The 23,853-nt window shown below is 41.0% G+C and overlaps 1 protein-coding gene across 1 annotated transcript in view; it reads left to right on the forward strand.

Annotated features, from left to right (window-relative positions):
* The window catches only part of LOC134619011 (collagen alpha-1(XX) chain), a 36,640-nt gene extending 19,871 nt beyond the window's left edge, over positions 1 to 16,769 (forward strand). Inside the window, exons 11-41 of the mRNA XM_063464687.1 lie at positions 556 to 685; positions 1,252 to 1,397; positions 1,675 to 1,804; positions 2,051 to 2,190; positions 2,872 to 2,998; positions 3,573 to 3,712; positions 3,806 to 3,938; positions 4,542 to 4,687; positions 4,833 to 4,962; positions 5,391 to 5,507; positions 6,153 to 6,299; positions 6,437 to 6,493; positions 7,411 to 7,449; positions 7,556 to 7,694; positions 7,965 to 8,107; positions 8,323 to 8,432; positions 8,686 to 8,844; positions 9,135 to 9,212; positions 9,383 to 9,469; positions 9,552 to 9,605; positions 10,258 to 10,353; positions 10,855 to 10,908; positions 10,996 to 11,049; positions 11,134 to 11,187; positions 12,338 to 12,409; positions 12,500 to 12,535; positions 12,680 to 12,746; positions 12,868 to 13,056; positions 13,154 to 13,231; positions 15,992 to 16,153; positions 16,675 to 16,769. Coding sequence (XP_063320757.1) covers positions 556 to 685; positions 1,252 to 1,397; positions 1,675 to 1,804; positions 2,051 to 2,190; positions 2,872 to 2,998; positions 3,573 to 3,712; positions 3,806 to 3,938; positions 4,542 to 4,687; positions 4,833 to 4,962; positions 5,391 to 5,507; positions 6,153 to 6,299; positions 6,437 to 6,493; positions 7,411 to 7,449; positions 7,556 to 7,694; positions 7,965 to 8,107; positions 8,323 to 8,432; positions 8,686 to 8,844; positions 9,135 to 9,212; positions 9,383 to 9,469; positions 9,552 to 9,605; positions 10,258 to 10,353; positions 10,855 to 10,908; positions 10,996 to 11,049; positions 11,134 to 11,187; positions 12,338 to 12,409; positions 12,500 to 12,535; positions 12,680 to 12,746; positions 12,868 to 13,056; positions 13,154 to 13,231; positions 15,992 to 16,153; positions 16,675 to 16,703 — 3,243 coding nt within the window. The 3' untranslated portion in view covers positions 16,704 to 16,769. The remainder of the gene's footprint in view (positions 1 to 555; positions 686 to 1,251; positions 1,398 to 1,674; positions 1,805 to 2,050; positions 2,191 to 2,871; positions 2,999 to 3,572; positions 3,713 to 3,805; positions 3,939 to 4,541; positions 4,688 to 4,832; positions 4,963 to 5,390; positions 5,508 to 6,152; positions 6,300 to 6,436; positions 6,494 to 7,410; positions 7,450 to 7,555; positions 7,695 to 7,964; positions 8,108 to 8,322; positions 8,433 to 8,685; positions 8,845 to 9,134; positions 9,213 to 9,382; positions 9,470 to 9,551; positions 9,606 to 10,257; positions 10,354 to 10,854; positions 10,909 to 10,995; positions 11,050 to 11,133; positions 11,188 to 12,337; positions 12,410 to 12,499; positions 12,536 to 12,679; positions 12,747 to 12,867; positions 13,057 to 13,153; positions 13,232 to 15,991; positions 16,154 to 16,674) is intronic.
* Positions 16,770 to 23,853: the final 7,084 nt, after the last annotated feature.

The following is a 23,853-nucleotide window of genomic DNA, read 5'->3' on the forward strand; positions in this document are numbered from 1 at the left end:
CCTGTAACTGTTTGCTAGGCCTCTCCTGAGCTGTGGATGATATCGTGGTCTGTTCATTTTTGGTATACAAGGTTTTTTGCCCTGTTTTGAAGCCTGTCTCGAGTTGCTATTTGAGATAACTTCAGTTTCTGGGGTTGGAGCATTCACTTTCACTTTCTAGCCACAGAGGCTGCTGCTTGGTTCACAGGCGCTGTTGCCATATCGGTTTAAAGCACAAGGATGGTTATGTAAACAAATCTCAACTGTCAATGTGAAGATGTTACAATTTCCAGGTCCAGAAATGAACTTCACTGCTATTACAAAAATTCCTAGATGTATAGATGTATATTCCTAGATGATTCATAATGTATAAAAACCCCCAGAATGTGTAGAACATGTAACATGTGCTACGTCTGTCCAGCAACAATAAGATCCTTGTTTAGAGGAACAGCAAATACTATCCAGTGCTGCTACACATTCTTTGGGTTTAGTTGTCGGATCGATCATGATATGTATGTTAAGTTTTATGTATGATATGTTTTCAGAATATTAGTCTAAGCAGTGCTTTGTTTCCAGGTGGTGTTACCCGGCTCAGAATCTGTTGTGCTGCTGGAAGGCCTCTCCTCTCAAACTCTGTACCACGTCTCTATCTTTCCCGTGTATGAGGACAACGTAGGCTTAGCGCTCAGAGGGACTGTCACAACATGTAAGACTAGCATAACTGTTAAAGGTGCTAAAGATTGATAGGTATAGAAATTTAGCACAAATGTAGAGTAATTCCAGCTCCATCCTTTATGAAAGGTGGTAATTTTGTCATAGTTGCTACAGTATCAGTAAGTATGAAGTTGCTGTAGTCAGCAGAATTCCCTTAAATTATATTCTGCTGATAACAAGGAACAGTCGTCAAATGTTATTTTCATTATATCACTTATATAGTGAGTTGGCAAAAACAGCTTTTGAGTGTTATAAAAAGAATTCCCTAAAGCTATATAGATATTAATAATACTGGGACCCTGGGCAGTTTATATAGTAAGTTTCATCCAGATTGAATAACACATCTAGGGAAAAACATACATATGCTACAAGCATCATAGTGAGGTTATAATAGTACAGTTACACATGTGATTCATTATTTAAAGGAGCTAAAGTTAAAGCTACACCCATGGAAGTTTGGTTGCTGTCACTGTTACTTTACACACCATGTGTACTCAGCAAACAAAGTACTCAAAAGTGTGTATACTACAAAGACATGTCTGTTTTCCTCTTACTTAGTGCCACTGGCCATGCCTGCCAACTTGAAAGTGACTCCTTCATCTTACAGCACGTTGCAAGTGAGTTGGGGTGCTGCACCCGGCGCAACACAGTACTTGATCCTGTACTCAGCACTCAGCCACGGAGAGCCTGATGATGCCAAGGAGGTGATGACAGAATGTGTTGACTATATTTTGCTGCTGGTTAATGATACAGAAAAAAGTAATACTTTGTAATTGCAGCTTATTGTTCCTAGACACTCATCTTCAATTACTCACCGTCATTTTAGACTACTGACTGCTAGTGGCCTATTATCACATCACAACATCAGTGTTCAGCCTTACACTAATGTTGGCAGATACAATCCCAACACAGCACAGTCCCAGTACAAAGCATTGCGCTCAGTAATGAGATGGATGAATGATGTTGTTTCTGTATTTGCAGGAGAAATTCGGTGCAGAACCAACTGTGGTGGAGCTGGCAGGATTAATGCCAGCCACAGACTACTCTGTCACTCTTTATGCGCTTTATGAGGAGGAACCCAGCGACCCTGTCACTGCTGTTACCACCACATGTGAGACATTATCTAAAAAGTCTAAGACTGGATTTTTCACTTTCACTTACGCTGTGTCTTTATGATTTCCTATTTTAACGTTTCTCCTTCTCCACCGTTCTGCACTCTACCATTGTTTCCTCTGCTAAAATGGTCAAAGATCATCCTTCTGTAATATAGACATTGGTAACTGTACCTTTCCAAAGTTACTTCAGTACACTTGAGAGCACTTTCAAAGTTCTTCTGCTCTTGTTTCTTACTTTGCAGTCCCCCTCCCAACACCACTGAGTGTTCAGTTCCCGATAGTCACCCACAGTATGATGAAGGTGAGCTGGTTGCCCGGGGCTGGGGAGGTCCCCGGCCATAGAGTCACCTACAGCACCAACCACGGCAGTGATGTCAAGCAGGTACCTTCCCAAACAAGCCAGTCTTAAAGGATAGGTAACTTAACCTTGTAACTCTTCAGGAGACTACACAATTTCAATTTCATTAGCACCTAATAAAATGGCATGTTGTATCTTGGTTCAAGTTTTTTAACCAGTTTCTAAAAGCTCACTTTTACTACCATCGGTAACTCATCAGTAAAAGTGTGCTCTTCCTGTCATATGGAGTCTAACTAGTGATGCTCAGAGGAGTCATTTGTTTAACCTGGCTGTACTCTATGGTGTGGTTGTGCCTGAAGTGATGAAAGATGTTTCCACCTTTAGTGGGGACAGTTTTCTTAAATATTGTGCAAAGAATTGTGCTTTATTGGAGGTCTGATATCTTGTTGCCAAGCCACTTGCGTACTATTGAAGTAGTTCCCTTTTAAGTACTAAATTACCACTGGTAATTTACCACCGCCACAGTGTTGTGCTCCAAATAGGCTGATATGACAAGTGAGTCATGTTTGCAGTCATACCGTTTCTCTCTGATAGTTAATGGTTTAGTAAAGTTAATAAAGTAAAGTGTAGCTTCTGTACTTCAGACTAATGTACAGAAGCTTCTGTACTCTGTCCCATTTACTGCATTAACAGTTCAAAATGTTTGATAAATGAAATGCTGCCTCAGCCATGTCAGTCATTGATATATATTAAATATCCTTCCAGGTGGAAGTGACAGGAGTGAACTCAGTGCTGGTGCAGAACCTTTCCTCTCTTTCCAGATACCTCGTTTCTGTTCAGTCTCACTACGCACAAGGCCTGTCTGCAGCACTCACCAGTAACGTCACCACACGTGAGACAAAATATTTGTTTTTGGCATGAAGGCATCACCTTAGGCTACATTTGTTATATCAAACTGACTTCATGTTGTCTTTTTTATTAATAGTTTTTTGGGAATAAACTTGTTGATGCAACTATTTTTTGCCTTTAAAGTTGGTGCTATCTTTGCTCTTTTTCCATAGATTGAGCTGAGGATATGGGAGTAAATGGTGTGTTTTTGTTACAGGCTGCTAGTAACAAAGTGCTTAAAGATTTAAAATTGGTTCTTTCCCAAGTTTTCTGTTATGTGCAGACACAGTATTAGTTCATCAGTTGCGTTAGATGCTTTTAAATTCTTGAATGATTGGTAGGTCAGTGCTGAGTGGTTCCACAAACAAAACAAAAAAAAGCATTCCTCAGAAAATGGTCAGGTTCAAAAAATGGACTAAAAAGGAGTGAAAAACCAGATAATGTCCAAAGAAATACTTCAGCATGTGGCTCAAGGCTTTTGCACAGAACTGTAAATGTTATTGATTAATAATGAAAAATGTCATAATGTAGCTGTCTCTCTTTTTTTTATTTCCATACACATTATTCTTTTCTTCTAGTGAAAGTGCCTCCTCCTGCAGACCTTAGGGTAACTAATTTCTCAGACAGTGACATCACGGTGCGCTGGGAAGCTGCAGCTGATGATGTTGTTTCTTACCTCATTAAGTGGATCTCCCTAAGTGGAGGCGACCTGAGACAGGTGGGGAAAATTATTGGATTGCTGGAGTACATATTATGAATTAAAAAATACGATATAAACTGTTGTGCTGTGTGTCCCTGCTGTGTATTTCAGCTGCGTGTGAGTGGTGACAGTGAAGGAGCAGTTCTTGGAGGGGTGGAGGATGATAAGGAGTATCAGATTTCACTGTCTGCGCTCTATGGAGATGGAGCTCAGAGTGAAGCTGTGGCCATACGCTACAGCACCTGTGAGTCACACATTTTCTGATCCTGAGCATTTCTAAAACTCAGGAAGGGCGAGCCTGATGAAACCATTTACCTAAGTCACATTAGCAGTAGTGTTCAGCCTAAAAAATAGACAAGTTAAAAGTCATGCATTTGAGTCATGCATCCATATTAATTATTTATTTATTAAATTGAGACACTGTTAGTTGTTAGAAGTCAATGTTTTAATGATAGGATATATATGACAGTAATGAGACAACCTAAGATATCCAAGATTACCACAAAAACACAGAAATAAAAATCATAGGATCACAGAAAGCTTGTTTCTCTCCTGTTAGTCTATAGGCCCAGTTACCTTTTACTTTTCTGTGGTCAGTAGCCCTTCATGTCATATTCTGTACAATATAGCATTACTACTACAATAACCTGTAAGTAAATGAACTTCATTGTGTAATTGATGGCAGTTCTCAAAGTACTAGTTACTTAAAGATTAAATTTCACATCTAAAGTTACATCTTTGAGTAACTAGAACTCTGAGCTATGAAATAAATGTAGTGAGGGTAAAAGTATCAAGTGTTAAGTGTCGTTAGCTGTGGTACTTTGTCTCTTCTATGATGTTGCTGCAGTGTCTGGTGGAGGCCCAACCAGCCTCACGGTTTCTGATGAGACTGCCGTCAGCATGGTGATCAGCTGGGTACCTCCCAATGCTCATGTCCTCCAGTATCGTGTGTCCTACATGGCATTGACTGGAGCTGATAGCCAGGATCACACTGTGAGTGGGTTGTAGTCATTACATCTTCAACTATTCTGGCCTCCAGCCGGCTGTCATGTGTCAGAGTTCCATAAATTCCATAAGTCCCAAAACTTTAAATGAGTTTTGACTGTGTTGAGATGATAGTGTGGTTTGTTGTCTGCAGGTGCTGGTCCCTGGTGGACAGAAGCGGGTGATGCTGGAGTCATTGCAGCCAGATACACGCTACAGCATCTTGGTCACTGCTGAGTACCACAACAGAGAAGGAGGCAGCGGTTCAGCTCAGGGCAAAACTGGTGAGTCAAACAAGGGAAAGATGCCAAGACAGCTCAAGTGCAACTTCCAGTGAAGACCGACAGGTTTACATGCAAAAAGTGCAAATGTCCCATTACTTTACCCTTACAGGAGGATATGCATACTTGAAGGTCTCCTCATATAGAAACATCAAGGTTTTTGGGCAGTATTGTTTCTACAGCACTACACGTACAGTCATTTTGGTCCAGAGACACAGATTCCTTTCTCTGCATAATGATGGGCTCTCTGAACAATGAGACAGCAGCCAGTACCGGTACAATGACAGTACTGCTCTTGAAACTTGGTTGCAAGTTCAAAAATTAGGGGGTGCACTGTGTCTACGTTTATCGTTCATGCTAGTTGGTGTATAAATGACATTCTTTGGCTTTGTGTTTTTTGCTTGTTTTCTGCCTTTTTTCTGTCTCTCTAGCCACTTTGCGGGTAAGCAGTGTGAGTGTGGTCAGGTCAGACCACTCCAGTATCTGTGTGTCATGGAGACCAGTATCTGCCGTTGATGGTTATCGTATTGTAATCCAGGATGTAAAAGGTATTCTGTAATCACGTCTACAGTGATGTGGAAAGGTGTTTGCCCCCTTCCTGATTTCCTAGTGTTTTGCATCAAAATGCAGTTTTTAAATGATGATTTCATAGATTAGGGAAACCTCCCTGGTCCTGTGGAAAAAAAAAAGATTGCCACTCTTGTTAAATCATGAATTAACTGTAACTAACTACATTTTTTGGAAAGCTGAGTTGAGTTTCACTAAACACACTCAGGCCTGATTAATTGCAGACTTGTGATGCAGACAGAATGATTTCCTGTGTCGTTCAGTGGTGCTGTTTGATATGGCATGGTGGTGGTAATGTATTATCTGGAACTGTTTTTCTGCTTCAGGACCTGGAAGTCTTGCTGTGGTAAATAGAACCATGAATTGCTGCTGTCTACCTGCTTTGGAGGGTTTTTTTCCCTAAATAATTAACCCCTTCATTTAGCAACTGCATTTTGTGTTTACTTGTGTTATCTTTGTCTAATATTTAAATTTGTTTCATCATCTGAAATATTTAAGTGTGACAAACATCCAAAAAATATTAAATTATTTTCACACTACTGTATATACATTATATGTGAGTTATTAGTTGTAACAGAACCTACAGTGATTTCTGGCAATTTACTCTGTCGTGCATTTGTGCATAGACAAGCAATCAAAGCAAGAAGTTGTGAGTGAGTTCAGCAGAAGCCACTGTTTCACTGATCTGGAACCTGAGACTCTGTATCGCATCAGCGTGAACTCTCGTCTTGGCTCAGCAGAGGGCCCGGCAGTCTCCATCCTCCATCCCACAGGTCTGACATGTTCTTAGAAACACAGATGATCATTGGCCAGCAAACACAAAAACTAATTTAATTCACAGTTTATGTATGAACAGTAATATATTTATAAATTATTTTATATAAATAATTTCAATGCAATTTTGTTACAGCTGCAGCTCCAGCCCGAATCGCCATCCATCCCCGGATGTACCCTATCCACAATGAAGGTAAATCTTTAAATCCACGAATACTTAATCTTCAGCTTCTTCTGAGTAGCCTATGAAATATTTTGGGCTGAATTTAACACACGAGTTCAGAATTGTTGTTGGTCAGCAGATTCCCCAGTCAGAGAGAGTGTGTGTGTGTGTGTGTGTGTGTGTGTGTGTGTGTTTCTGTCTTTGCATGAATCAAAATCCAGCTGAAAGGCAATAGCCCACCAATAATATGTTCCAGTCCTGTGCAGCAATCAGTTTTCACCAACACTATCATTTACCTGTATGCGCACAAATCAGAGGGGTGCCGTCAAAGTTACCACTGGATTCACGGACCATGTGCACTAGACACTGTTATTGTTACTACTGCATGTTAGTGACTGAATCACTGTAAATAGACATGTGCACACCAGCTATTCACAGCTAGCGTGTTTCCATATTTTTAGATATAAATGCGGTATTGAGGTAGATTGTGGTGAAATTACAAAAACACAAAGAAAAAAAATTGAATAATAATAATAATAATATTAGACAATAATAATAATAATAATAATAATAAACATTTAACCTAGAATATGTTTAAAAGTGAGATTAAAGGTGAAGAATGACAAACCAGAATAAAAGAAGGAAGGAGGTGCCCATTTGATAATCGGGCAGTTGTGGAATAAACAATAACTTCAAGATTAATATGAAATTAAGTGAAAGTGTTGACCTCCGGTAAGAATGGGCATCGTTTTTTAATGACTGTGGTGCTGATATGCAAAGCTTTTTAATACGATGGAGATCACTTTTGTTTTTAAATTGTAAACAATAAGTGGAATATTATTTCTAAGAAATATTTCTAAGAAAGTTGGTGTGTGTACACACTGTTTTTGAATAAAACCCGAGAATACAGCAGTACTTTTGCCTACTTTTACACTCTTGTGTTGCAGTGTGCCCTGAAGTCACCATCAGAAACAGCATTGTTAAAGGTGAGACACGCTGTCCTCCCTTTAAACTGAAACTTTAAAAAAAAAAAAAACAACAACTACGAAGGAAGCACCACACTGTGTTTCTGTTACGTTTGTGCTGGTTTAGGGTTCAACATGATGGAAGCCTTTGGTCTGACTCAGAGAGCTCACTCATCGGTGGAGGGAGTGGCAGCCGAGCCTTTTGTCTTCAACACGCTCCCCACCTACACTCTGTACAGAGACGTCCAACTGACACAGAGCACCAAGTGAGAATTTCTTTCAGTCCTCCACCTTTTCTTTTTCATTGTATTTTAATTTGAGTAAACACCAGTTCACTGACATAGACACTAATGCAATGCTTTTCAAACTTTTTGTAGCATGTCTCATAAGCCAACCCTAACATCACATGGTCCTTTTTTGTGCTGTGCTTGTGAGACTCAGGCATGGAAAGGAAAATTATGTAAACTTTCACAGAAATGTGTTTAGTCAGTGATAGAAAAAAGTGAATCTTGCGGTCTGTCTTGCCATCCTTCCAGGTTTATCCACCCCGCAGGTTTCTCCCCAGAGCACACCATCAGCATTGCCTTCCGAATGCTGCAGGATACACCCAGGGAGCCTTTTGCTCTCTGGCAGCTCACAGACAATGACTTCCAGCCAAAGATGGGAGTGGTGATTGACCGTGAGTAACACTGCCTGCACCTCCCCGCCTCCTGCACTGGAAGCCTGTCTTTGGACTTGTTGCAGTCCCTTAATCGTCTACATTGTTCTTTAACAACAACAGAGAACAGAAGTGAACACATTTCTGTAAACTTGCCTCCCTAAGCTCAATATTGTGGCTTTTACGGGAAATAACAAATGATGACTTTATTATGCTGTGTGTTTGTGTTTTTGCAGCAACCACCAAGCACCTGTTATATTTCAGTCTGGACTACAGAGGTGAAGTGCAGGAGCTGACCTTTGACCAGCCACAGGTCCACAGGCTGTTCTATGGCAGTTTTCACAAGGTGAACATAAAACTAGGAACATAGGCTACCCTACGCTGAGAGGCGCCCTATGGTCGCTGGGAGAGAGATAACCGTCCACTCTCACATTTTTTCAATGATGGGCAGTTTAGGATCACCATTTAACTTAACCCCGCTGCATTTCATTGAACTGTGAGGGGAAGACTCTCCCAAAGTGTGAGGTAGGGTTAGAGTTAGTAGATATGATGACTTAGACCTCAGACGCCTAAACGGCACATTTTCTTCCATTTGGCAGGTTCACCTTTCTGTTAGCCAGGTGAGTGTATCCTTGTCTGTGGACTGTCAGCACGTGGGTGAGAGGCCAGCCCGTCCTCTAGGCAACTTGCCCACCGATGGATTTGAGATGCTGGGAAAACTGGTGAAGACCCGAGGACCTAACAGTGGCTCAGCCCCGGTATTTCACATTCTTTGATATTAATTCTAGCTCAGCCTATTAACCCATTCGAGGCAGGCGTTGCCGATTTGCAACAGTTAAAAACTAACAACCTGATTACCCCACATACATATTTTATGAGTTGTTTTTACTCAGAAGTACCACTGCAGGACTTGGTTGTGCATTAGCAACAAAAACTTAATTTGAGCCAGAGAGGGTTAATGCACTCTAAACATACCTTTAAAAACTGTGGACGATCACTTCCTCTGTCCTGTATTCAGTGTCTGTTCTGTGCTCTTCATCACTTCCAGTTTCAGCTGCAGTCTTTTGAAATCGTCTGTAACACCACGTGGGCTTCAGAGGATACCTGCTGTGACCTGCCTGGAGTGGTCAGTGTGCTAATATTTACATTCACCTTTCTTCAACCCTTATTATTTCACAAAAAAATCATATAGCTGTCATGATTTTTTTACCAAGTGGTGGTGCAACATTGAGAGAACCTTTCTAAGAACAGTGTAAATTTGCACATTTAATATCTTTATTATTGTGTCTGTGTAAGAGAGATGAGGAGAGCTGCCCTACCCCTGCGTACACCTGTACCTGTTCCTCTGACGTCCCTGGAGCTCCTGGTCCCCCTGGACCACCTGTATGTCACCTCAAACACACCCAGAGTACTTGTTGCATGATTCCTCACTGTTAAAGACTCAGCTCTTTGTCTTCTTTCCCAGGGGAAGCCAGGCCCTCGTGGTGAAAAAGGTGAAAAAGGAGAGCATGGCCAAAAGGTGAGCTGAAAGCTTTATTCAGACCTTTCAGATGCAGTCATGGCTTTATTTAGACGTTTGTGTATAACAGTCAGGTTTTTCTCATTTTGCCTGAGAAGTTGAACAGCTTAAACCCTGCTGCTCCTGCCACAAGAGGAGACTTAGCAAACAGGCATTACTTTTTTTTTAACGATTAAATATTCCCTGAAGAAAATATGCAAAGAATCAGCTAAAAAAAAATACCAATGCAGCTGTTGAACAGCTGTTTCCATGAAGTTTCAGTCACAGTGTAGGTAGGGATAGCTCAGTAGGTAGAGTGTTTGCCCCATGATCGGAAGGTCGGAACGGCTACCCTGAGGTACCCCTGAGCAAGGCACCGTCCCCACACAATGCTCCCTGGGCGCTGCATTGGTGGCTGCCCACTGCTTCACTGGGTGAAAGAGTTAAATGCAGAGGAGTAATTTCCCTACAGGGACTAACGCATACACAATACACAATAAATGAGTGTTACATCAATGCACAACTGACAGTGGAAGGAAACTTAATCAGACTCATGAACATGAAAACATAACATAGAATAATATCTCAGATTGTTTGTTGAAACCAGAACCATCTAACTGTAAGTCTCACTTTTCTTTGAATTAGTCTCTTATTTATTTATTTATTTTTTCAGGGAGAAGTAGGTCCTCCAGGAAATCCTGGACTTGAGGGAGGCCTTGGACCTGTGGGCAGCATCGGGCCACGAGGCATTACAATGCAGGGCAAAAAGGTAGGTTTAACCCTCTGGAGTCCAGGGTATAATTGGCTGTGTTTGACTACTTTGGATTTTACCTTTATATTTCACCTTAAAAACGGTTTACTTTGCCTTGTTTTGTAACATTTCTTTTCAGCACAACCTCATGTGTCCGGCTACACAGTTTTTTGTTGTTGTTTTTTTTTTTGCCTGCAAGTGAAGCGCTGTCCTTACAAAGTCCAGTGTTTACTGTTTCTTCCTGCACTAAACATGACAACAGTACTCAGGAAAAAGTATGCTGAAAATTATTTATCATAACCCAAATTTTAGATGGGATATAAACACTATTTAAAAGCTGGTATATAGTTTGAAGTCTGCACTTCAAACCATGTCATTTGGACTCGCCCATCTGTCGAACCCAGAGGGTTAAATGTGTACCAATACAGTAACTATGGTGAAAGCTTTGCTAAACGAATGTATGTGCATCCATGTGGATAGTTTATTGTGCAAAAAACGTACTCGTATTAATTTCTTTAGGGTCCACCAGGAGCAAGGGGAGAGAAGGGAGATCCTGGGCGACCGGGAGTGCAGGTAAGTTTAAAGTGAAGTAATGGAGTCACCAGAACCTAACCATCTGCCTCTAACAGCTCTCTGTCTCAACCTACTCTGTCTCTCTAGGGGGTACCAGGACCTCCAGGTCAAAAAGGGGAGGAGGGAATCACAGGTGCCAAGGTGAGCTGCTTGATCTCAGTCAGCACAGAATGTATCAAGCTGAGCTCTGTTTCTGTCCTCATCTCTCTGCTACATGTCTCACAGGGCATCAGAGGTGTGGAAGGTAACATGGGCGCACCCGGCGTCACTGGACCCAGGGTAAAGCGTAAATACATCGTCATCTGTTTGTATGCATTTTTGCCTTTGCTGCCAATTTTAAGTTTGGGCAGTCACACTGAGTTTGAGAAAGTGCATCTTATCATCAGGGAACAGTTTAGACTGTGAATGAACCTTTTCCATTTTAGACACTACACGAGCTGTCCTCTAGCACCACTCTCAGGACAAAGTATCTTTGTTCAAGGTTCAAGGTTCTTTATTTGTCACATGCATAGTTATACAGGTATAACACACAGTGAAATGTAACCTGACACGCTCCTCGACTTGTGCAAAAAAGGGGGGGAGGAAGAACATTATATATAATATATACATTAGGTGAATGTGCAGTAGTAGCATGTAAGCAGCAAGCAGGTGAATTCTGTATATTAAGTGAATTAAATAAGAATAGACAATCTGACTATTTTACAGAATAGACAATATGAACATATTTAAAATAAAAGGAATTTGAAATGTACATTGTGCCGGTGGGTTTGTTCAACACAGAAAACAACATTCAGCTCAACTTCTGTTCATTTGGTTCTTTTATTTTTTATACAGTGAGGTTGAAGTTGTTACCAATTTAGCAATTCCTATTCAATTATTGGTATCACTTTAATTAAATTCCTTATCAATTCTCTTATTGATACTCATTGGATTCTCATTGGCTCCACTTTGAGAGTCACCACCATTGCTAAGCAACCTATCAAAGACATTACATGCACGTTACGTTATATGTTGCAAATGATTTGCATGCTGTGTGGTCAAATGTTTGTGCATGTTGGAGGTATTTCCCCTCTTTGTTGTGATCAGTGTTTGGTCATTACTCAGAAAAAGTAGTTATTACACATATTACACAGTACACTTTTTAAAAAACTAATTCAGTATGCTATTTAATTACGCAAGTGAAAGTGGACTTGAAAAGTGGGATTGATAGACAAACAGACTAACAATTCCAAGGAGAACCACTGGGAACCGGTTCTTCACCTCCTTAGTGAGGTGTGATGAGCTGCTCTTTTATGTGTCCTGACCTTATCAAGTAAAGTCATACAAACATGTGGTGTGTGTATAATGAAACTGTTTGCTATCAGGACTTTGTGTCTGATTCACTGTAGGTTTATGCATCTAGCATATTCTATCTACCATGTATAAACAGGGTTTCCAAGGAATGCCAGGATACCCAGGGCCTATAGGAGAAAGGGGCCCCCCAGGTCCTGTGGGACCTACGGTAAGACCTAGGAAATAAATATCACATAAAAGTCTGACCTGTCCTTACAGCTGGTTATTTATCTTTACACTCTTTTATATTTCACTACAGGGCTTGCCAGGTAATAAAGGGGAAAGAGGAGAAAAGGTGTGTTATATCATCATTATCTTCTTTGTTTTTATATCAGCTGTAATGGTATCTGATCTTCTTTTTAAATACCTTCTAAAATGTTTTAGTTTCTTTTCAGTTGACTTTATCTGGAGAAACAGTTTGTAACTCTGTTTTTTACAGGGAGAACCTCAGTCCATGGCTATGATCTACCAACTGGTTACACAGGCCTGTGAACAACTAGTACATAGTAAGCACTCTAAAAGCAAGCATGTCAGAAATGCATACTGTCTGCAGTGCTGTTTGCCCTCCTCACTGTGAGGAAGAGTCCAATAAGAGTGCCAAAACATTTTTATTCTTTGCTTTTTCAGAGGAGGTGTTAAAACTCGACATGTTCATTAACGAGATCGGTCGTAAGCCAGTTCCAATTGAAGAGCCAGTGGGGCCTCCAGGGGAACCAGGAATACCAGGGCCCAAGGGCCCACCGGGTGCCAGGGGCTCACAGGGTCGTGTAGGCCCAAGGGGAACACCTGGCAGGCCTGGATATCCAGGAGAGCAAGGTAAGCTTAGTAGATGGTTTGTTGGAAGCAAAACATCACTTACAGTTTGATGTTTAACAAAAGTTATCACGTTGATTTGTCTCTTCCCTCTCTGCAGGAAGGAAAGGTGTGCCTGGGGAGAAAGGTGATGCAGGGTCCAATGTCCAGGGTCACCCAGGGGTCAAGGGATTAGCAGGTACCTCTGTTTAAGTAACATAATAAAAGCACACACACATTCCAAGTTACCAAACTTGAAATGATGTCAATGGTCAATGGTAACTTTATTGTCCCCAGTGGGAAATTGATTTGCAGTCTGTCCATACACAGAAAGACAAAAACAAACAAAGACAACACACACACACACACACAAAAAATATATATATATATTTTTTAAAAAGCCCAGAGAGAACAGCCCAAATTTTGTTGTCAACAAAGTGCAATGTGTAATGGCAACAACCCTTATGTTTAGTGTTATTATCCATGACAATAGCAACAGGTACAAAAGACACTGTGTATCTTGGTCTTCACTCCAAGCACTTTATATTGACGACCTGAGGGAAGCAGCTGAAAATCATTAAAGAGAGGATGGTCTGAACACAACATGACAGAGGTTGCCTTCCTCAGCACCTGCCTGTTATAAAAGTCCACAAGCTGGACCTGAGACCTCCCTGAAATCTGACCAGCCACTTTACCCAGATTACTAAGTCTGGTCTTATTGTTCAAACACACATTACCATACCAAGCAATGATACAGACCATTAAAACAGATTCAATAAAACCTTTATAAAAAAGGGTCATCATTTCAGATGAAACGTTAAAACCTCTCAGTCTCCTTAAAAAGTACAGCCGTTGTTGATCCTTTTTCACTGTAGCAGCAAGACGTGACTCAAAGGACAGAGCCTTATAACGAACAACCCCCAAATACTTGTAACTGTCCACCAGTTCAATGGCTGCACCATTTACTACTGTCAGTGCAGAATGGGGGGAAGGCTTCCTGAAGTCAATTACCGTGTCCTTAGTTTTCAAAGTGTTGATCTTTAAGAATGACTGATCACACCAAGAAGCAAACTCATCCACAACAGGCCAATGGGAATCCTCTTCACCATGAAGAAAGCTTACAATGACTGTGTCAACTGCATATTTAATGAAATGCCTGTTAGCCTGTGTACTGCGACAGTCATTAGTGTACAAAAATATAGTAGAGGAGAGAGACAACAACCCTGTGGTGAACCAGTAGAAGAATTCAGCTGTTTGGAAAAGCAGCCGTTGCTATATGTGCTAATAATGAATAATGATAAACTCCTTGTTTTTGACTGTCTCGTAGCATGAGTGTTTTGATAAGCACCTAAAATAAAATGTAGTATTACTGTTTTTTTGGGGGGGTTTTTTGTTTTTTTGTTTTTTTTTTAAACCTGTCCCGTTTGGTTCTTTTGCCATCAGAATTATTGTCTAAAGGCGAAGAAAGATGCCCAACGGATTTACTTTACCAAATGGACCATCCCAGCCTTGCCGTAATGGTCCATTTGATTTACCTTTTATTGTTTATTTTATTTTATTTTATTTTATTTTTTTTACTTGCTAGATACGGGACAGGGGAAAAGAAAAGGGAGAAAGAAAGAGGGGGGAAAAAACAAAACAAAACAAAACAAAAAAACAGCGGAGAAGAGGGACGGGGATAAAGGGCAAAAAACAAAAACCAACAAAATAAGCAGACAAAAAATACATATATCGATCACCTGGATCACCTGTTGAGAAAGAAAAAAGAAAACAAGCAGAAGAAAACGAGAGTAATAGAATAAACAACATCACAATGATATATGGGAATATAACACTAAATACTTAATATTAAACATTATTGTGCAGCACGTAAGATCGACAGCGCACAGTGTGCTTTGAGGTAGGAGCCAAAAAGGGTGTAGTTTGTGTGTGTGATCACCTGTGTGTACACCTGTGAGCATGAGCGCGCTTGTATTTAAAAGGTTCCTTAATGTAATGATCTGCTAGAGGGTGTGGGGGGCCACAGTCCCATCCTCCAGGGCATGAAGCAGGTATGGAGGAGATCAAAACTCCAGACATCCAGAGGCCCCCAGAACACAAGAGACCAAGGAAGACCAACAGAGGGGCAGCCGCGCCACTGTCCCAGAAAGAGCTGAGGAGAGTCCCAGATGAGGGATCACTCAGCAGCCGCGGAGCAGAAGCCAGGGGGGGTTGCAGTGACGTGCCCGTGAGCTCCGCCGGCAGCCAGCTGTGCCTGAGTGACCGAGCCCCAGGCCGAGAGGCCAAGGGCACCCCACCCCCGAAGTGGCCCGAGCGAGCCCCAGGTTCCAGGCCCGGATAAGCAGCCACCAAGGAGTGAGCCGGTGTGTACCCGGACGCCCACCCCCGGACACAAAGAACCACCAACGCATCGATGTCTGAGGGCGTCTGCCACCGGCAGGGGAAGTGGTGGGGGGAGATAGGCCTCCAAACCTTGGAGGGCCTGAGATGTCCCCAGAGAGGTGGCGTCTGATACCCAACCTGACATATAGACACAGACATACAGGCACACTCAAATACAAACATCCATTCCCACCCTCATGCTCTCATAGGCAATTACTCCACACTCAACCAACGTGGAGACAGACATAAAGAGACGCTGTACACACAATCACACTCCCCAAGCGTACTCTAAGAACCGGGTCTAGGTACCCTTGCCCCTGGAGGGGGAAACTGCACCCAGACCCAGGTGGTGTTACCCTTTTCCCTGCAGTGGGGAGAAGCAGACTGCCCCGACTCCGCAGCAGCAGGGAGGCCCCACACACCAGACCCCAGTCGGACGGCCAACTCCTCCTCCTAGCCCCCCCGCTCCAGCAGGCCGCAGAGACCGGGGGTGTGAGAAGACTCCAAACCTCCCTCTACCCGCTCATATGTATCATTCTTGTGCAGAGTATTACTGTTTTAAAATGTGTTTCCACAGGACCTCCTGGTGAGTCTAAGCTGGGAATCCCAGGTCCCAAAGGAGAAAATGGTAAGCCGGGGCCATCTGGGATCCCCGGAACACCAGGTCAGCCGGGCGAGATTGGACCACCGGGTGTTTGTGACAACAGCGGAGGCTGCCACATGCTTCCTCAGCAAACAGGTTAGCAGCTAGAGAAAGGCGTACTAATCATGCAACCCTGGGAATGTAATGAGTATGAGGATCCAGGCCTGTTTTTTGTTTCGTTTTAACTAATGAAGTACATGTGTAAGTACATGCATGTGTCTAAGTTTGTCTGGTGTAAGAGGAGAGCTGCAGTAGGCAGGATTTCTATTCTCACATTCTGGTGTGTGTTTTTTGTTGTTGTTGTTGTTGTTGAGTGTTTCTTATATGGTAATATGGCAATTTTGGCTGAGAGTGCTGAAGTCCCAATCTGCTGTCCACACCTTATGTTTATGAGGGGCAGCCAATCAGAAGACAGATGGTTTAAAGAATGGGTTGACTTAAAAGGAGATGAACTAAACCAGCTTGTTTTAGTAGCTGCACGTGACTAAATCACTGTGGACTGTGTTCAGCTGTGAGCCATGCAAAGCTGCAAAGCACTTCTCATTTGACAGAATTGGGTAACTTTGACATCATTTTCACTTATTCGGCATCCTTTTCAAGTTTCTTTCTTCACACAGAAGACTCTTATGATGACTACCAGCCTTGAATGGAGAAAACATGCAGGAGGCAGTGGTAAGGTGACTGACATCTGTAGGAAATGACTGGTTCATTTGGAAGTGAGCAAAAGACTGACACTGGAGCTCAGAAGAACTTTGAAGAGGTTTGAAGTGGTTTGCTGCATTGAAAAGGAAAATAATAAGGGAAGATTGTCTCTCTCTTCTCTTATTAAAATCTTCACTCATGTTTCAAATCAGCTAAGAAATTATTCACTTAAGAACAATTAGGGAGCTTTTTCGTACAAAACCTACCAGTTGATGGATAGCTTCATAAGAGATCTTTTCCCAGTGGGATCAGTAAAGTCTTGCCTTAAACAATGTATTCGCACTGAAATCTTTGTTGCCATGTTTCTGTATTCATGCACTGTATCAATGCCAAATAGTTTAGCTGCATATGTTATTTTCTGTGTATTTCATTTGCCATTCTAACCTTAACTGCCTCAAGAAGAATGAAATTGCATAATCCATGGTGGAAAAGCTTCTTTTTCTTCCATGGTATAAATGATGCTGTGAGAACATTTCTTTCCACGTGTATGATAATTGTTATATTGTTAATTATATTAACTGTATCTGGATATCCATGTTTATTTTAAACTGTATGAATTCTAATTGCTTATTCGTGTTTACATTTAATGATTTCCACAGCTTTGGTGACAAGAATTTGTGTATAAAAGAAAGAGAAATACAGTGTTGGATAATATTTCTTTTGGTGTATCTTTTTGGTTGCTTTTTCTATGTTTTTTTAATCTTGTTAATAAAATGTATAAAAATGTGTGTAATTAATCACAATGTGTTAGTGTGTAATCACCCTGAGACGTGCATGCCTATCTGCCAGCATCAAATCTAAAGCTAGTTCTGATTTGCAGATGCAGCCTGCATAATTTGTCCAGATTATCCCAGCTCTGTTCACTACATATCCAGTCTTCACTTATCAAATCTGTAAGATTCAAGGCTGGTCCTTAAAAGCTCCCAACAATGCCAAACTGCAGTTTTGTGTTGTGTCACTGGAAAAAAAAAAGTCATAATGTAATGAAATTCTGTTGATTTAAGAACTGCTAGGAGGGTGGAAAAAAAATAACATGATAGTGTCATAATTCTTCATTGGAACCATCTTGAGGAGATCATTGTTTCCAGTGGCCTCTATTTTGCAGAGCACAGCCAACCTGTAAGTGACAAGCAAAATGTTGTTGTCAAATTGCCTGCAGTTGTAGTCTCGGGAAATTCTTGTTCCCTTCAAATACTTTGCACAACATTGCAGAAAATAAACTCTCTGTTACTGGTCTTACTGTTAAATAGTGAAAGTGCTGAAATATATCTATTTAGAAATGTCCCTTTTTACTTTGTCATGTTATTTGATTATTATTGCTATTGCATTCATGTATAAGCAGGATATTGAAGCTGTAGTTCGGTTTTATTGTGGAATAGTCTGCTGAATATTTAAATATTCAGCAGACTCAGCAACAATGCAGAAGAGCTGAAGGCCACTATCAGAGCAACCTGGGCTCTCATCACACCTGAGCAGTGCCACTGACTGATTCCATGCCATTCCTTATTGCTATAGTAATTCAGGCAACAGGAGCCCCAACTAAGTATTGAGTGCTGTACATGCTCATACTTTTCGTGTTCATACTTTTCAGTTGGCCAAGAGTTCTAAAAATCCTTTCTTTGTATTGGTCTTACGTAATATTCTAATTTTCTGAGATACTGGATTTGGCGTTTTCATTAGTTGTCAGTTATAATCATCAAAATTTAAAAAAATAAACACTTGAAATATATCAGTCTGTGTGGAATGAATGTATTCATTTTACAACTTTCACTTTTTGAATGGAATTAGTGAAAAAAAGGAACTTTTTGATGATATTCTAATTATATGACCAGCACCTGTATTTTGTTAATGGCATGCACTGTGTTGTTTTGTCAGGAGAGGTAGCCTAGCAGACGCACAACACACACAGCTCACAGTTGTGTATTTCTATATATTGCAGGTGTGGAGATATTTCTAGATGTTCTGGAAGTGTAGTTTTTTCATTATTTGCTTTTGTGGTATAGTCCTATATTAGCTGTTAAATGGCATTTATTAATATGATTGGATTTGACTTTAAGGTTTGAATTATGATATTTCAAAGCAGCAAAACATTGGATCCTGGTTAAGTTGTATTTGTTTGTCTGATTGTTGAATTGTTTCTGTATTATTTTGTGTATTTTTCTTATAAGATTCGCAAGGGAAATGGCAGGACCGCCAGGTTGCTTCCCAGAAGAAGATAGTCATAATAATACTTGTTTTTGTTGTGGTATAAAACTGTATTGCCCGCTTACAGGGCCATCCTTTTTGTGAAGCAGACCGCTGATTCACATCAAGGTCCAGCGTGCTGTAACTTGTCATTTCAACTGCTACAGCGAATGAAATCTTTTAAAAGTTAGTCGTTCTCCTGTACTTCCTTTAAGAGAAGAAAACGAACACAGCAAGTACAAAAAGCTTAACTCACCACTAGGTAAAGATCACCCTGAGTGGCTTTAACTTGGATTATTCAATATTACAATATTGACCAAATAAATATTATGTTTTATTGCAGCTTGAAAAACTAGTGGCCTTGGCTACAAACCAGTGCTGCTTTCTGGGAAGAAGAGCAAAAAAGGAGAAATCAGATGTGAAATATTAACCCCTGGCTCCAGACTTACAGCCTTTGTCAAGGACTCCCTTCAGAGGATGGGCTGATGTTATCAGTACTGTTGTGAAGGTAAGATTCAGATCCTGCATTTTTAAAGTTATGATTTATGTTTTTGGTGTAAAAAAAATATTTTCTTATGTTTACCTGTTAGAAGACTATTTTAGTGTAAAACCAGAAATTCAATCATCAACCCTTCTCCGATTTTCACATAAGCCATCTTTAATGTCCTCTTCTCTGCCACTGTCACCAGAGTATCCAGCTTTATGCCAACCACAGAGCCAGCCTTGTTGATTAGTTTTTCCAGCCTGGATGAGTCCATCTTTGCTGTGCTGCTCCCCCAGCACACCATAGCATAGAATAGTACTCCGGCAACCGCCAACTGGTAAAACATCCTCAGGAGTTTCCTGCAGATGTTGAAAGACCTCAGTCTCCTGAGGAAGTACAGTCTGCTTTGGCCTTTTTTATGCAGGTGCTGCGTGTTGCATGACCCGTCCAGTTTGTTGTCCACCCACAGCCCGAGGTACTTGTACTTGTTGACCACCTCCATCTCCTCTCCCTCTATCTGAACTGGCAGTGGACCTGGTCTGGACCTCCTAAAGTCCACAACCAGTTCCTTGGTCTTTGAGGTGTTGAGTTGCAGGTGGTTTGTGGGACTCCATGTAACAAAATTCCTCACAAGCCTCCTGTACTCCTCTACCTGATCATCCCAGATCAGGAACTGTGCTGTCCCCAGAGGGAACAGCACAGTTCCCTGTGGTGCTCCTGTGCTGCTGACCACAATGTCAGACCTGATGTCCTTCAGCCTAATGTACTGTGGTCTGTTGTTGAGATAGTTGGCGATCCAAGCAACCTGGCAGGGGTCCACCTGCATCCTGTTCAGCTTTTCCTGGAGCAGACAGGGCCTGATTGTGTTAAAGGCACTCAAAGTCAAGAAACAGGATCCTGACCGTGCCTTTTCCCTTGTCCAGGTGTGAGTGGGCTGTGCTGCTTTCATCTCCTCTTTCACTTTGCTCCAGAAGGCCTCCTTCTTCATGTTGAGGACAGCTTTGACTTCCTGTGTTACCCACGGTTTGTTATTAGGATAACACCGTACCACCTTAGCAGGGGCGACCGCGTCCACACAAAAGTTGACATAATAAGTATGACAGTGTGTCGCCTCCTCTATGCCCTCACCATGTGGGATCAGAAGCACATCCCAGTCTGTGGTGTCATAGCAGTCTCTCAGAGCATCCTCCTTTTCTGGGGTCCATCTCCTAATGGAGCATGTTGTGACAGGCTGCCTTTGGATGAGGAGTCCAAAGGCAATCTATCTATTGTGCTTGGTATCTTTGGCTCAGCATTTCTGTGCATATTTCCAGCCATCACATCATAGGATCAGAATAATTTTGATACAATTTAAACCCTTTACTGTCCAAATTCCCCAAGCCATTTGTGTCCCATAAAATGGGACAGATGTTTTTTCACAGAGTGCTCCTACCACAGCTCTCTAGAGACTTTCCCAATCAGGAGTGTAAAAGAAGAAAGAGTCAGAAAGGTTAGAGCGTAAAAATAAAACACATAGAATGCACAGAAAACTGCCAACAAGCTTCCTTTTGTCTTGTCTGTTTGTCAGCGACATACTTTTTATCAGTTATGCATTTTAGAAGAAAACATCAAGCAGTTTCTACAGAAAAATATGCTAAAAGAGAAACAATGACAACTTTAAACCAATGTCCATTGTCCAATGGTATGTGTGTCTGCTTACCACATTCTCTTTAATGCCATGTTGGGAAACAAACTTGTGATATTTGACAAATATGGGATATGTATGGGAAGATAGAGATGTGATATACATATGGGTACAGAGTATTAGAGTACAGATCAAATGTAATCACATTTATTCTATACACTTTGGGCATTTTCTCTACCTCACATCCATTTTCCAAGCAAGCAAGCAGGCATGCGCTTTGACTGTGGGAAAAATTAAAAGACATGTTTTGTTATGTTCTGTCTTTGAGGGGAACTTCATTTTTTCCCATTCTGTTTTCAGTGGTGAAGAGTTTCCTGGGAGACAAAGGACTCGCTCCAGATCAATCAATAAATATGGAAAGTATAAAGTGAAGTTGTTTGTTTGTTTGTTTGTTTCCCAGCGTTTACTTATGTTAAGCTTTTCAACTTCAGTTCCATGTCCATTACAGCGGCACACAGCTTTGTGTCTTGTTTGACATATAAATGTTTTGTATTTCAATTTTTGGTATCTTTCATAATAAAACATTTGCCAAATATGATCATTTTTGTTGTTACTCGTATCTACGATGTCATTAAAACCCAATTTCGATGGCTACATGGTTAAGATACAGCTCATAAAAGAAACACACAGAATATTGATATACTGTATGAAATTTGTGATAATCTGCATTGAATTAAGATAGCTTGTTGATTTCAGCTAAGAAAAAAGTTCATTAAATGACGTTTTTTAAGAGCCTTATTGTCAGGATTCGGCTGTGTGCAGGCAGGAGTTGGACCCAAAATGCAGGACTCGCAACACGGGAATCAACTCAAAAAGGCAGTTTCTTGAAAACTCAGGAAAATGATGAACTAAACTAGACTGGGAAAATATAACCTAAAGTTCCACAGAGAGGCGCACAAAGGATCACACAGCATGAGGAACGACGCGACACGGAACAGAGGGGGACATAAATACACAGGTAACGAGGGAAGTGGAAGCACACGGGGAACACGGCTGAGGACAATTACATATGACAGAGCGCAGAGGACACGAAACTGAAAATGCTGATGCCAAGACGCGGACCTTAAACATAACACAGAAAGTACACAGAGACATCCGAGAGAGGCAGAGAGAGAGAACACGATGGAAAGAGGAAAACACGGGACAAAAGGAGTGGAAGCAAAGCACAGTAACTCAAATCACTATATACACGGTCACACAGAGGGAGACACAGACGACAACACGGGGGGGGGGATCTAATAAACAATACTGAACAGAAAACCTAGGGATCTTAAGAATACAAATGAACTTAATACAGAATGTCAAAACTCAAAACATCAGGTCAGAAGTCCTGGGACCATGACACTTACAAATGTGATGTCTAAAGTTAACACCAATGAAAAGCCACCATTTTAATATAGAACCTTGGTTATGGCGCTTGAAGATGTAAGCATCAGAGAACAAAGGACCCACTGACTGGAAGCTGTCAATTAACAAGTTAACGGAGCACAGAACACAGCGTTGCCCACAATCCTTGGCTACTATTAGTCACTAATAATATCCATAGCCATATGCTCTTCAGAATGAAAGTTATATAACAATAACTTTCCTGTTTTTATCTTGCCACACAATGAAGCTAATTAGAGCGGTATGAATTCCTACAGCTGACAACCCAAGACAGGAATTGAATCCGAATTCCCTCACAAACCTCGAACAACAACTATGCCTGTTGATTGGCACAGTTTGTATACAAGTCTTTGTCACTTGTGTCGTTGAAATGATATTTTTGATGTAATTTGGTCTATTTTCCAGAATTTTAGGTTAGTATTAAACAGAGGTTTAACTTGCATCGGTTTTAGGAGTTAAAAGTTCAAGGTTTTTAATAGTATTCATTTATTTATCGTCTGAGTTTGGCCTGGATCTTGTGGTTCCAGTGTAAGGAAATCTTAACGCTTCAGGTTACCAGGACATTTTGGACCAGTCTGTGCTTAAAATATTGTGAGAACAGTTCTGGGAGGGTCTTTTTCTCTTCCAACATGACTGTGGCCTAATGTACAAACATGGTCCATAAAGACATGATTGAATGTGTTTGCTATAGAAGCAGAGTGACTTGCTTTGAGCCCTGATCTTAACTCCATCAAGCACCATTGTGATGAACCAGAATGGAGATTGCAAACGTCCAACATCGGTGTCTTACATATCAAATGCTCTTCAGGATGAATGGGTAAAACAAACAAAAAAATTTTTTAAAAAAAATCCAAAGACACGTTAAAAAAATGTTGTAGAAAACCTTAGCTGACAAATGTACACCATTAAAGCTGCAAATGCGGGTCCGATCCACACTCCAGTCCAGATGGTGGCGGTAAGGCACCTGAAGTTGTTTGCCATCTGCCATAAATACATAGAAGAAGACGAAGCAGGATGTCGCGTGCTATACTGCAGTGTACCTGCAATATACTGCAGAAATATACTAACCCTAAAGCTATAAAAGCTATTGTTGTATGTGAAAAAAAAAGAAGATCCTTCAATCACTTTACTCTCTGGCTTAATTAGATAAACTCCCCCCCTCTAGCGTATGTGTATTGTATGTTCTGGCTAATGCTTGTTTGTTTGTTTGTTTCTGGTATACAATTTCTGGAAGTACAAAACCTTTAATGTAATACTGTTTAATTCTACTTTGTATTGTACTAATCTTTAAATAAAGATCTTTAAAAAAAAACCTGCAGTAGATTAACGTCGCGGTTTTTGACATTTAGGTCCACA

Source organism: Pelmatolapia mariae, linkage group LG20, assembly GCF_036321145.2.
Source record: "Pelmatolapia mariae isolate MD_Pm_ZW linkage group LG20, Pm_UMD_F_2, whole genome shotgun sequence".
Classification (NCBI taxonomy): Eukaryota; Metazoa; Chordata; class Actinopteri; order Cichliformes; family Cichlidae; genus Pelmatolapia; species Pelmatolapia mariae.